Consider the following 15041-nt stretch of genomic DNA (forward strand, 5'->3'; position numbering starts at 1 on the left):
TCTCTGGGCAGTTTACAAAAGTTAAAAACAGTGAACATTAAAAACAAATAAAGAAAATTTTAAACCATAAAAAGCACAAAATACAATCAAAAACAGACAATATCCGTTAAAAGTTACCACATAATAGTAGTACTTGGTTAATAGTTTATTTTGGTTTTAGCTGTGTATATTTATTGTTTTATATTGTGTGATTTTATCTGTACGCCTGAGATCCTAGTGATATAGGGCGGGATACAAATGTTTTAAATAAATAAATAAATAAATAAATAAATAATTCTCCAAGGCTTTGGATGGAGCAATTTGTATCCTTGTTGCAATAATAATAATACTAATAATAATAATAATAATAATAATGTCATCATGTCCATCTAGAAAAAACACCACGAGCAAGAAAAGAAATATAATAATAATAATATAGTTTGTTGCCTGTTATCTTTTCAAGATATTTTTTATTAAATAGAAAAAAGCAGAATTCAAGTATTGTGTAAACCGCCCAGAGAGCTCTGGCTATTGGGCGGTATAGAAATGTAATAAATAAATAAATAAATAAATAATAAATAAAAAGAAATGACGAAGCTGTATAAAAATAATTACATATCTACCTATACGCATTCAAGAACAGGTGGTATCAAGCTAATAAATACATTCCACTAAAGACAGAAACTGTCCTTGTAAAATGCGAAATATTAAATATAACTCATTCTCCCAGGGTTCTTAAGGTGGCTACAAGCTATTTTCACAACAACCCTGTAAGGTAAGCTAGGTTTTCCTTTTGTCACCCAGGACTTGGGTCCTATTCAGCGCCCTTAATCACTACATCACACTGCCTAATAATAATAATAATAATAATAATAATAATAATAATAATAATAATAATAATTTTATTTCTTACCCTCCTCTCCATTCTGATTGAGACAGGGAACAACAGTAAATATAAAATACATAAAACTTAATTAAAACATAATATACATTATTAGACCCTTTTTCTCAACCACAAAGCAATGTAATCTTGAAACTCTCTAGAATTTTGTCTCCTTTTTTCCCTAATATATATATATATATATATATATATATATATATCTGCTTGTAACCTTTTCTTGTTGCAACTGCTAGAGAGAAATTAGACAAAGTGCATAAATAAATAAATGAAAAGTCCAGGTTAACAGCCCTACCTAGCATCATGCAGGTGAGAAGGAGTCGAAAATCCTGGTTCCTTGCCATGCCGAAAAAAGTGGATTACTGTACTACGGCGGTGGAGCGATTAGGGCAGGATCCGTGGCAGCTGCAGGCAGGTAGAGTGTTGGCAGATATTCTGGACAGCTCCGACGTTTTTACCCTCCTGGGCTTGCCCGGCGTGTGAGTTCAAGATTCCTTTGGGTTGAGTTAAAGGAGGTGACTGTGTGCCTCCAAACCGAGCCAGAAAGACCCATCCCAGTTCCTTTGAAGTCGTTGCACACTTAACAATTAAGCAACACTTTCATCTCAGCGATTTCCACACACATACACATACACACACAGGATGAATGAGAATTGAGTCCCGTGCCGGATTTGCCAGCCTACTTCCGTGCAAACAGAGATGGATTCCCTCTAGGATTTTTGAAGTATTTGTTTTCTTACTCGAATCAAGCAGGCCGACGCTTGTGCAATCCACATCGTAGGAAAAACAAAACACCCAGTGATTTGCTGTAAGCTTTTGGTTCCTGTCCGGAGCCCTGGAGTGAGGGAACTGTTGATTTAGGGTGCAATCCTATGCATGCTTAGACAGAAAAAAACCCCTACCATTCCATCAGTGTAGGACTTTTTTCCGTCTAATCGTGCAAAGGATTGCACCCTTGTTTGATGTCTTTCAGTGGAATGCAACCCTGTGCAGGTCTACTCAGAAGTAGAGATGGGCGAGGATCATTCCCATTCCCCAAACTTCTATATGAGGGATGCAGAACGGTTTCGGGGTGGGTGAGTTACCCTAACATCACGTCAGAGGGTGGGGCTGGTGATAAGAGCGCCTCTGAACATAACGGGGGTCACTGAACACGTTGCCGAAAAAAAGACCCCCCGCATAAGTTAGTCAATTAGTCACCAAAGTTATAATAGAAATACACACAAGGGCAGTACTGCCAATTGGTTTACATATAAATGTGCTATATAAATAATAATAATAATAATAATAATAATAATAATAATAATGATGATGTAATCCATCAGAATTTCAAAACAAAGATTGTTTACATCTTTCTAACTCCCAGCTCCTACATCTGCCGCCTGAGGTGGCCACTTCACTCTGCCTCATGGTAGGGCCGGCTTTCATGCTTTCAGACATGGTTAAGAATGCGTTCAATGCCCTTTGAATCACAGGTGCTTCCCTATGAGGCTTTTAGCATGCAATAGCTCAGTCCCAATGTCATCCACTTTTTTCCTTCATGCTGGAAGGAGACATGGGACTGGACCTCCTCCCAGCAAGAGGGAAGGTACCCAAACCACCCTTCATGCAAGCAAATCTGTCGATTAAGAAATGCGCAAAAACATGGACATTTAAAGAAACAGTGCGTGCAGATGCCCATATTCGGGGGCATGCGGAACGTGCACAAAATCATTACAAACGGGTCCATTTGAAAAAGCATGCGCAGCAACATTAGGAGAACTGTGCATAAAAAACTATCCTCATATCCACAGGCTCGCCCTGTCCCTACTCAGAAGTAAGTTTTGTTGAGTTACATGAGACTTACCCTCAGGTAAGTGGACATCGGATTGCCGCTTTAATTTTGCAATTCATTTCCAAGACGCTTGTGTTCCACTGGTGCAAGTAGGCTTGTAAAAAGCCATTCGGCTGGTAGGGATACTCAAAGGTTTGGGTCAGTCCGTATTTCGAAGCAAACCATCCTGATCCAGATGTCTTGGACGTGGATCACAATGCAATCAATTTGCACATCGGTTCAAAAAAAAAAAAAAAGGATCAAAATGCATATAAAAATACATATTTTAGCATGAAATGCATTTCAAAATGCATACTTTGAGAGGGATATTTTATGAAAAAATACATGCAAAAATACAAATTAAATAATTTTTTTATACTGAGTATTAAACAAAGAAAAGGCAGAACAACATGGAAATGGGCAGAACAGACTTATAAATGATCACATGTGAAACGGATCTAGATATATATTATGGGCTGGGTGGGTGGGGGGAGACTTTACATCAAAGTTAGTTTTTGTGCAGAGTTTTCCCAATACACACAAATCCACAAGCACTAAGTCACTAAGCTCTAAACTTGTTTGTAATTTAGTTAGCTTCTTTAATGCGCAACTTTGATTTGTTTTTAAAGCGAATGGCTGGTTTGGGAGCCTCTGGGCCATGTTGCAACACAGGAGTACATGGTAAGCTGTCTTTAATCCTTTTGTTCTCTGCTGCAATCCTGAGCCCATTTATTTAAGCATTTTTACAAAAGACTGCACAACAGGTCTAATTCAAGTGGAAAGCTTCACATCCACTTCAGCCCTAAAACACTTCCTAAAAAGCAGCATTGATCTACTGTACCACAGGATTGCTTTTTCCTATTTTGGTGCAGTGTTTTTTATCAAAGCACAAGGAGCCTATCAGTGAAATATGGGGGAGGAGGAGGAGGAGGAGGAGGTGAAAAGGCAAAGAAGAAGAAGAAGAAGAAGAAGAAGAAGGTGAAAAAAAAGACAAAAAGGCGAAGGTGAAGAAGAAGAAGAAGTGAAAAAGCAAAGAAGAAGAAGAAGAAGAAGAAGAAGAAGGAGGTGGTGAAGAAAAAGGCAAAAAGGCAAAGGTGAAGAAGAAGAGAAAAGGCGAAGAAGAAGAAGAAGAAGAAGAAGAAGAGGAGGAGGAGGAGGAGAAAAGGCAAAGAAGAAGAAGAAGAAGAAGAAGAAGAGGAGGAGGAGGAGGAGGAGAAAAGGCAAAGAAGAAGAAGACGAAGAAGAAGAAGAAGAAGAAGAAGAAGAAGAAGAAGAAGTGAAAAGGCAAAGAAGAAGAAGAAGAAGAAGAAGAAGAAGAAGAAGAAGAAGAAGAAGAAAGTGGTGAAGAAAAAGGCAAAAAGGCGAAGGTGAAGAAGAAGGGAAAAGGCAAAGAAGAACAACAACAAGAAGAAGGTGAAAATGAGAAGAAGAAGAAGAAGAAGGAGGAGGAGGAGGAGGAGGTGGTGAAAAGGTGAAGTAGAAGAGAAAAGGTGAAGAAGAAGAAGAAGAAAAAGAAGAAGAGAAAAGGCAAAGAAGAAGGTGAAGAAAAAGGCAAAATGGCGAAGGTGAAGAAGAAGAAGTGAAAAGGCAAAGAAGGAGAAGGTGAAAAGGAGAAGAAGAAGAAGAGAAAAGGCAAAGAAGAAGAGAAAAGGCAAAGAAGAAAAAGAAGAAGGAGGAGGAGGTAAAAAGGCAAAGAAGAAGAAGAAGAAGAAGAAGAAGAAGAAGAAGAAGAAGAAGAAGAAGAAGAAGAAGAAGAAGAAGAAGAAGAAGAAGAATCCATGCAAATGAACTGAAAAGCTGTGGTGGACTGTTCACGCCCAAATTATTACTTTTTATACTGAATTCCGGATGAGTAGGCACATAATGAGGGGGAAGCGCGAGCGAGCAGGCCGTAAAGCTTTCACAACTTGGGAAAGAATCTGGGCTCTTGTCTTGACCGTCCCAGTTTTAGGCAGCCAAGGTGCCACAATTTACTGCCCTAGTTAGGAGTGGGCTCTTTGGAGGCCTCTGTCTGTGGAAAGCAATGGTGTCAGTGGCATGTCACTTTAGATTTCTATGAATCCGAATTGTGGATTCCGAAATAGACTGTTCCCCCCCCCCCCAAATTGCACAGACTTGCAGATTGTTTTTTAAACGTTCTGGTTGGATTTGCGCAAGTTCACACCTGCGTTAATACGCATTCTCACTAATTCAAAAGACGCCTGATGATCCATGAAGCGCAGACGAAATTACAAAATCCACACGCCCCTATATGTCACACTAAACTATGGTTTCTGCTGGGGCCTCCAACATGGGTCCTCTGCCAGCCTTCCTGCCCCTCCAGAACAATCCTTTAGCAAGTGAAGCTGCAATCTTATGCACTTTTACTTGGAAGTAAATGCCCCAAATCAGATTTCCTTCTCAGTACACGCATAGGTAGGATCGGACATGGTGTGCCATAAATTGCTAATGAAACCAAATTGTCCCCACTGCAAGACAGGCCTTTTAATGTAATATTTGTCACTCCGGTTAGAGAGCCGGATTTCGGTCTCACGGAAGTGCTCCATTTATGTTTGGATTATATACCCCTTCACACTGGGGCACATAGGGCTGAATCCAGGCTTAGGGCAGACGCATTGAAATCAGTGGGTTGTACATTTGGCATGAAGTCTCCTTGATTCCATTGGGTCTACTTGAAGTGGAACAAAGTCTGGCTTCACCTGATTTATGACTTACAGTTTGGATGATTAAAAGTTCCTTTGTACAGAGCATTCTCTGCACAAAGGAACAATACCTGACGGAACGCCTCTCTCCCGACGTGAATATACCTGGTCACTACGTTCAACATCTAAGGTCCTCCTCCGGGTGCCTACTCCGAGAGGCTCGGAGTGTGGCAACGAAGGACAGGGCCTTTTCGGTGGTGGCCCCCAGACTATGGAATGATCTCCCTGACGAGGCTCGCCTGGCACCAACGCTGCTATCTTTCCGGCGCCAGGTTAAGACTTTCCTCTTTGCCCAGGCATATGGCAGCACATCTTAATCCCCCACATGTTTAGTTTTTTAATGGTTTTTAATGCTTTATGTGTGCATGTTCTATGTTTTAGAATTTTAAATTTTATATATTCGTTTTTATCTTCATTTTAGAATTTCTGTAAACCACCCAGAGAGCCCCGGCTATATAAGTGTAATAAATAAATAAATACTGGTTCCTCTCTATTCGGCCCTGGTTAGGCCTCATCTAGAGTACTGCGTCCAGTTCTGGGCTCCACAATTCAAGAAGGACGCAGACAAGCTGGAGCGTGTTCAGAAGAGGGCAACCAGGATGATCAGGGGTCTGGAAACAAAGCCCTATGAAGAGAGACTGAAAGAACTGGGCATGTTTAGCCTGGAAAAGAGAAGATTGAGGGGAGACATGAGAGCACTCTTCAAATACTTAAAAGGTTGCCACACAGAGGAGGGCCAGGATCTCTTCTCGATCCTCCCAGAGTGCAGGACACGGAATAACGGGCTCAAGTTAAAGGAAGCCAGATTCCAGCTGGACATCAGGAAAAACTTCCTGACTGTTAGAGCAGTGCGACAATGGAACCAGTTACCTAGGGAGGTTGTGGGCTTTCCCACACTAGAGGCCTTCAAGAGGCAGCTGGACAACCATCTGTCAGGGATGCTTTAGGGTGGATTCCTGCATTGAGCAGGGGGTTGGACTCGATGGCCTTGTAGGTCCCTTCCAACTCTGCTATTCTATGATTCTATGAAATAAATAAATAAATAAATAAATAAATAAATAAATAAATAAAATACGTCCCTGCTCATGGAAATCTAGCAAGAACACTTCTTCTTGACAGGGTAGATTTCTATGGGCAGGGGATTATTTATAGACTCTGCCCAGCCTCCTCCCCAAATGATGCCTTCCTCCACGCCTTGCTGGCAATGTGATAGGGGTGCTCAGTTCTCTACAGAAGGGTGTGCCTACTTCTGGCCTGGTGTGTCTCTTTGGGATGGAGGCCACTGCCTGCTATCATTCTGCATCAGGAAGGAAGGGAACTCCCTGCACCTTACAATTAGCTTGACAGCCTGAAGGTAATTGGCGGTGACTCTTTCTGCAGACTAAACTATGATATGATTTATGGAGCAAAAGGAAACAAGTGTTTGGAACCAGCACAGGGCAGGGTGAATGGGTAAGTTGTTGTTAGGAATTTTTATGAGACAGCCATCACTTCACGAAGCAACAAATCAAAACTAGTGAACCTGCCGGGAATGGCTCTATAAAATCGATGTGGCTGAGACAACGCCCGTGTTTCGAAAGGGCTTGTGGAAAAGGGCTTGCAATAAATATTATTTTCATTTGTGCTGAGCTTTCTTTCGGGTGCCCGTCGTGCATGGTAATGCGTTATCCGAGCACGCCTCACAACAACCCTGGAAGGCGGGCCAGGAGAGGTTGCACGTGGACCACTGGAAATTCTGCCCTTCCCCGGGCTTGCGAGATTTCACTACGTGTTGATTTATGGTGGCATGAGCTTTCGTGAACTAGAGTCCGCTTCATCAGAGGGCCTTTGGCTATGCGAGCTATGCTGAAATAAACCTTTAAGATGCCACAATTTGCGACGAAAGGAACATGACAAATATGCCCATCTCTAATTCTTACCATGGCTCAGTGCAAACGTTTTATTTATTTATTTATTACATTTCTATACCACCCAATAGCCGGAGCTCTCTGGGCAGTTCACAAAAAACATCACACTCTTGACCGCCTAACCATGGTTAGGAACATATCAGGCTCAGGGTGTCTTCCTTTCCTCCCCTTTGTTTGCTGATTCTCCAACCCCTTTTTGGAGTTAATGGTGGTTTGCTTTTGATGTGCAAACTGGAGTTTGCAACCCCAGCTCTAACTATGGTTTGCAGCTAGCCATGGTTAGCACTGAGATCAGCCTGTGTGTAATCCTCACCCCATGGTTTGTTTCAAAAACGGAAGGCAGACATTCATGCAAGGCAAGGGGATCAGGGAAGAGAGTGAGCAAGGCCATGTCTCTGATCTTCTAACCATGGTTAAGAAAAATCAGGCTCTTGCCATAGGATCACACGATCCTTCCTTCTCCCCCTGTGAATTCTCCCTCCACATTTTGATCTGGGTTTAACATTCCATGGGCCAATCAGTTCTAAACATAGTTTGCAGCTAACCAGGGTGAGCTTCAAGATTGGCACAGCTGTACTACTAACCATGGTTAGCAACAACAGGGATTTTTTTCTTCCAGTGCAAATATTAGCTTTAGAAAAGGGTTTCCTCTTTAGTATTATGGGGTAGGGGGGGGAGTTAAATTCTCCCCTCCATGTGTGCTCTGCTCCTGTTAAATAAGTGTCCCCAGCAAATGGAATTTCTGTACGATTGTTTTGTTTTAAGAACTGCACACTAAATGCACCTGTGCATTAAGAAGCCTGTCTCGTTTTGTCTTCACTTGCATGATTAAAAGGGGATTAAACTCATTTATGTCTGTCAACAGCTATTAGCCATGGTAGTTAAGTGGAAATTCCATGGACTGAGGCAGTCTACCCTTGCAGCATGGATACTATTGCCTTCCAGCTTTGCTTCTGGGCTTCCGGAAGCTATTCGGTCGGCTATTGTGGAATAGTTTGATCCTTCAGGGCTCAAACGTCCCTTTTGTTTGCTCCCACATTCCAGACCCCTTACTTTGAGAACCATTATCATTTCTCCCCACAACTGCACCATCCCATGTTGAGGCACAGAATCCGACATGAAGAAGTTGCACTTTCTCCCACATTTGAACGTTTAAAAAATCTTGAGGGCCTCCTGTTCCTAAATTCGGATCAAAAATGAACCGAAATCAAACTCTACACCAGTTGCTGGGGAACATGGGCGGGAGGGTGCTGTTGCACTCAGAGAACCAGTGCGGTGTCGTGGTTAGAGTGTCAGGCTGAGAGTTGGAAGATCTGAGTTCGAGTCCCCACCTGACCATGGAAGCTCACTGGGTGACTTTGGGCCAGTCACGGGCTCTCAGCCCAGCCTACCTCACAGGGTTGTTGTTGTGAAGATAAAATGGAGAGAAGGGTTATGTACGCTGCCTTGGGTTCCTTGGAGGAAAAAAGGTGGGATATAAATGTAATAAATAAGTAAATATCCTGCTTGTGTGTTTCCTGTTGGCAGCTCATTGGCCCCTGTGGGAGCAGAAGGCTGGACTAGATGGAACTTTGGTCTGATCCAGCATCAGGGCTCTTCTTAGGTTTTGATGTTCTTTCCCCATCTGCACCAGTGAAATCCAGTACTTACAGCTGTTCCCAACATGGAGAAGGCCATGTTGAACCTGCCTGCCATAGAGCTATTAAAAGATGGGGGACTTGTCAGAAAAAAAGAGGTGGCAACTCTAATCCTTCACTAACATGGTTGAAGACACAGGGCATTCCAACCCAGATTTTGAACATGGGCCTGCATGTTCATAAGAACATCAGAAGAGCCCTGCTGGATCAGACCGAGGGTCCATCTAGTCCAGCACTCTGTTCACACAATGGCTCACCAGCCATCGGCCAGGGATGAACAAGCAGGACATGGTGCAACAGCACCCTCCAACCCATGTTCCTCAGCAGCTGGTGCACACAGGCTTACTGTCTCGAATACTGGAGGTAGCATACAACCATCAGGGCTAGTAACCATCGAGAGCCTTCTCCTCCAGAAAATCTGTCAGTTTTCTCCTAGGCCGGATCTACACGACTGCTTTAAAGCACTTTAGAACAGTTTTGAAAACGGTATATGGCTTGTGTCCTGGGCTCCAACAGTTGTCAAAACTGTTCTAAAGCGCTTTAAAGCAGTAGTGTAGATCCTGCCCAACTGTGTGTGGTTTTTGTCACAAATATGGAGAACTTTGCGAACTGCGATAAATTCCGATCAAAACCAGAACAGGGATGAAATCCTCTCCCAGATCTGCTGGAATGATCCAAACAGGATACGCTGAGGGCCTTCTCCTGTTGGAACCGCTGATGGCATCAACAGATTTTCCTCTAAGTACTTCCCCCTGCCCCTCTGGCAAGCACCTGTCCAATTTGGGACGACGGAATTCCTGTAACAATTGCCCAATTCCGGGGTTGTTGAGTCTACGGCAGCGTCGTTGCGCAGGTAATACGCTGGAATTGAACGCACGTCCACTACTCTGTCTTCCAGCTGGCTTTCAAGGAAGTCAACATTCCAGTGTTCTGAGCAGTACAAGGAGGAGCCGGTGTGGACCTATCGTGAAGCTAATTGCAACCTGATTTGGTTAGTTTTAATTAGACCTTGGAGCCAAGCCGGTCAGATAGCTTGAAGTTCGGGTGAGCGCCTAACTGCTCTAGCGTGCCAGAAACAGCCAGCGTTTTGGTGGTGAAGCAACCAGGAGGCATTCCTCGTGCAAAGACAGTTCGGCAAAGACAGTCTTAACCTTCCAAAAGCTCCCAGCCCCTTTCCAAAAAGTCACGAGTTTTGGAAAAGGAAAAAGAAAAGGGCTTAAAATTAGCACAGGCATGTAAGAACGCATCAGGCATGAGTCAAAACAGGGGAAACGCACACATGTCGAACGAAATCAACAATCAACACGCTTCGCCTTGTGGTTTTTGCGTGTTCCAGGTGTGGCGTCCACAACTGGGAGGCAGAAATTGGTAACGCCATTTGGCAGGTAGAAGTCATGAGCGCTTAATTATGGCCTTGATACAGCAAAGCCAAGTTTTATTTACTCGGTCGGCTTGTTTCAAACGGCAAGAGGAGAAGCGACTGCCTCCTAAGATGCTCTAAATGTAGGGAAGGACGGCGGTGGACTTCCGTTGTTGTTAGCCCTGGGTAGATCCGGCGATTCGCTGCCACTTAATTTAACAATTAAGGCTAATAGTTTGTTGATTGCTGTGGACTGAATGCAGGCAACCTGACTCTCCAAAGAACAACTGTGAAGGATCAGACCAGTTGTCCACCTTCTCCAGCGTCCTGGTTTCAGCTACTAGGAGGGTTCTGCGTCCTACTTTAGGGAGGACAGTCCTCTCTTTGTAGGTGTCATGCATTTTGCAGGCAAATTTAGTTTAAAGATTAAAGTTTAAAGATAAAGAGCCATCAATAGGAAGAGCTGAAGGGCCGTAAAGTTGGCTATGATCAGCCACAGGCAGCAAAGTAAGCAAATCACCCGAGTCACTTGGGGTGAATCCAATGAAAGTCCCATTCATTTCAATGGATCTCCTTTAAGTAGGACTGTTGTTGGATCCTAGCCCTGGTCCCAGCCTTCCCCACTATGGCGAGAGGGGCTGAATTTCTATTTAAAGTGTATCTGAATTTGTATTAATACATATAATGTACACTTTATCATTTGGGGTGATGCGTTCCTCTTTCTTTCTTTTTTGACAAAGCCTACGTGGCCACCCTGCCACCTACAGTCAGACATGTCCGTCTCCCCCGCCCCCAGAAGCTTACAAGAAAGCCAGAAAGCTTTTTTGTTCTCTCAGTATTTTAACAGTCTATAAATTCAATTTTAACTTTGCGGTTTTAAATTTGTATTTTAAAATGTGTATTTCCGCACAATGCTGCTGATTTTATCCTGGTTGTGCTTTTATAGTGTGTTTTATATCCTGTTTTTATACTGTTTGTTTTATACTTTGAATGTTTTTGATTTTTGTGAACCTCCCAGAGAGGTTCTGGGAGAGGCTGGCCGTATAAAAATGCAATAATAAAAAATAAAGCAACGAAGTAGGGAGAGGGCCTTTTCAGTGGTGGCCCCCAATTATGGAATGATCTCCCTGATGAGGCTCGCCTGCCGCCAACGTAGTTATCTTTTCGGCGCCAGGTCAAGACGTTTCTCTTCTCCCAGGCATTTAATGGCATTTAACAACATACAGTAAGTTTGCTTGTTTTTTAATGGCAGAACTGTTGTTGTTTAAATGGATACTGTGGTTTTATACTGTTGTTGTTATAATTTTGATGGTTTTAAATTTTGTATACTTTTTAACGTTCACTGTTTTTAACTTTTGTAAACCACCCAGAGAGCTTCGGCTATGGGACGTTAAATTAATTAAATAAATAAATAAATATAACAAATAAATAAATAGATGAAGCAGATTAACAGCTTTGTGTAGAATGACCCCAAATGATCGCAGACTGACTTTGCCCATCCAAGGTGGCCGTTGGCTCTTCTGCACAGGAAGGGCTATGGGGGCACTGCAATTGCAGCATAAAAGCCCCATTGGGAAACAGCCCTGGGCTGACCTCCGCTCTGACTCCTGGCTTCAGCTCTGGTCTCCTAACGCCAGCTTGATAGCTGCCCACAGCTCAGCCTTGATGCCTTGCTAATGTCATTGTGAGATGAAAGACCATTTCGTAGAATAGTAGAGTTGGAAGGGGCCTATAAGGCCATCAAGTCCAACTCCCTGCTCAATGCAGGAATCCACCTTAAAGCATCCCTGACAGATGGCTGTCCAGCTGCCGCTAGTGTGGGAGAGCCCACAACCTCCCTAGGCCACTGGTTCCATTTGGCCTCATGGGAAATAGCAGTCAACCGTGGCTGGTGTCATGGGTCGGCACGGTAGGGCATCTGCCGAGGGCCCACGCCCAAGTAGGGGCCCACAGACAAGAGCTGCCTGGAATTGCTCTTCCTCCTCGCCATGGCAACCCGTTTGTTCGCCTGCCTCTCGCTCTGGCCCAGACACTGAGAAGGAGGAGCAGATGCCATGACCCACTTGCTCCCTGGCTCTCTGCTTGCCATACAAGGAAGTGGGAGCCATGCTGAAGAAGAGGGAGTGGTGCAAGAGCAGCTGTTGACCATGGCCACGTGAAGGTGGACTCACTGTGTCTTCCCCCAGTGCCCTCCAAAACACGCAGCTGGTCCTGCAACGAACGGCCACTGAGATATCGGCATCCATTAACCCTAACCCTTTTCTTCTTTTTTAAAGGAAAAAAAAAGCCAATGCATCTTCAAGAGGCAGAGAATTCCCTCTACTGAACTACAACGCCTGCTCAAACAATCTCACAGGAGAGCGCTGTTTTTCACACGCCCTGCACCGTTTCACAACCCTTCGTAACACCTTCTCTTTCCCTTAGTTGGGATTTCTCCTCCCCAAAGTGAAGCTCTCCAGACGCTGGAGCCTGTCCTCGTAGGGAAGGCCGTGGCGCTGTGATTGGGAGCAGGCGTCCAGACCCCACCCAGCGGAAGGGACAGGAGGGTCTCCAAAACACAGCGACCAGATTTCGAAAGAAGTGGTGGTGGGGAAATACACTTCGCCATCGAAGGAAGAGCAGAGGACCTTTGAAATAAGTGAAGCAATACTCGTCACCTAAACAGCATCCCCCGCTCATGCAGAGTCTAAAATAATTTAACAGCACATCTCGGAAGATAGCTAGAGCCACGCTGGATCGGAACAAGTCCTGCATTCAGTGGCCAACCAGATGTCCCAATGGGAAATCCACAAGCGGGACAGAAAGTCATCCTTTCGCTCACGCCCCCCCAACGACAGGTATGCAGGACATACTGCCTTTGATACCGGCGGTAAGACGTAGCCATCATGGCTAGTAGCCATCGGTAACTGTATCCTCCATGAGTTTTCTCTAATCTCTTTAGAAAGTTGGGGGGTCGTCACGTCTTGTGGTAGCAAATTCCATGAATTAAGAAGGTGGTGTGCGAAGAAGCCCTTCTCTTTTTTGTCTCTCTCAGATCTGCCACCACTTGGCTTACTGGCTACTAGAATTATATGCTACAACGTGAGAACATAACAGGAGCCCTGCCGGATCAGACCAGGGGTCCATCTAGTCCAGCACTCTGTCCACACGAGGGCCAACCAGCTGTCAACCAGGAACCCGCAAACAAGACATGGATGCGACAGCACCCTGCCGCCCATGTTCCCCAGCAACTGTTGTACATGGGCTTACTGCCTCTGATACTGTAGGTAGCGCAACCCCTTGATTCATTTGATACCTGTCAAATGCAGAGACAGGGCCTGACTCAGCGTCTGCCATCAAACCGATTTGTCAAGTTGTACGGCATTACCGACCAACCATGCCTCATCAAAACTTCCAACTAACTTCCTTTTGCACGTCCTCTCTCTCTCTCCCTCACACCCTTCTCATAGTCATGTTCGGTTTGTGCCTCACACAGCAGGCGTGTCCCTTTCATACCGGTGACAGCTCTTGTAATCGCTCCCAAGTTGACCGTTCCCTTCTCTTTCCTGCTTTTCCACTCCTTTGGTCATACGGGCTTCTTCTCCCCTTTCCTTCACTGCTTGAGCAACAAAGACTTCCCAACGATGACATTTTGGATGTCTGAAGCATGCTCCCTTCAGCGCAAGTAGGGCTTTCACTCATAATCCCAACTAATGCTGGCTAATCTTTTTGACAACCCTGTCATGGGTATTACTGTCACGACTGATGCCAACGTTCTCTGGATACGGCAAACGGAAGGACGAGGCAGAGACAGTGGTGTAAGAAGGACACAGGTGGAACAGTTTCTCCATATTGTCATTTTTTTAAAAAAGGAAGAAAGAAAGGAAAACACATCTGCTTCTTACAATTTTAGGGCTACAGCTCAAAATACACTCCCAAATCCGAGAGCACAGTTGGGAGAATAGATCAGCCCTCTCAAGACTGCATAAATCAGCAATGAATTATGCAAGCTGAGCTAAGTTGTGTATATGTTGCATCATGTATTTTGCATCTGACAATCACAAGAAAGGCAGAGCGGTTGAACCTGACCCTTGACCGGTTGTCCGTACCTGAGGTTTCGGCTTCCACGATACCCCCACAAGCCGCCCACGAGTTTGGCAAGATTATTGCTGTTACAAAAAATTGCTTCCTTTCCTTTTTGGGTGTTTTTTAAATTAAGCCAAAAGCCAATTTGCTGGAGAGGCAGACTTCTGCAACCGACAAAACACTGGCTTGAATAAAATGGCGGAACGCACCCAATCCCGGTCACAATGCGGAAGAATCCAGCTTTGCATTTAAGAGCTCACTGGGTCGCCATAGGCGATGAGAAATTCCATGTAGGCAAACAAGCATTAGCAAAGGATGGATTTTCCCCATCCCTCTTCTGTCAGCTTGCATGACAGACGGCGTTCTTTTCTAGCCTGATCAGAGGTTAGGAGCCTGCATTTCCACACTAGATGTGGAAGAGTGGGGTTTCCTTCTTCCATGGCCAACATGGAAATGCAGACTACTAGCATCTTAGCAGGCTGGTAAAAACAATAAAGCAGGCTAGTAACGTTTGTGGGCTTATTTACAAAGTTGGCTTACTCCAGTAGGGGAGTGGGGTATTAAAGGCTCCCTGAACATCCACGTTATGACTCCAAAGGAAAAATATATATATATCCACACAGCTATGTCCGGAAATAGTTCTATTCACAAAACACTCTCAGAAAGTAAGAAAATAGAAA

General features: G+C 44.3%; 2 protein-coding genes across 2 annotated transcripts in view; one reads left to right on the forward strand and one right to left on the reverse strand.

The window, feature by feature from the left end:
* The window catches only part of LOC134412376 (V-set and immunoglobulin domain-containing protein 8-like), a 32343-nt gene extending 20057 nt beyond the window's left edge, over nt 1-12286 (reverse strand). Inside the window, exon 1 of the mRNA XM_063146282.1 lies at nt 12205-12286. Coding sequence (XP_063002352.1) covers nt 12205-12286 — 82 coding nt within the window. The remainder of the gene's footprint in view (nt 1-12204) is intronic.
* The window catches only part of LOC134412273 (NACHT, LRR and PYD domains-containing protein 12-like), a 240982-nt gene that overhangs the window by 93006 nt on the left and 132935 nt on the right, over nt 1-15041 (forward strand). The gene's annotated exons all lie outside the window — the stretch shown is intronic.

This window comes from Elgaria multicarinata, chromosome 21, assembly GCF_023053635.1.
Source record: "Elgaria multicarinata webbii isolate HBS135686 ecotype San Diego chromosome 21, rElgMul1.1.pri, whole genome shotgun sequence".
In the NCBI taxonomy this organism is placed as follows: Eukaryota; Metazoa; Chordata; class Lepidosauria; order Squamata; family Anguidae; genus Elgaria; species Elgaria multicarinata.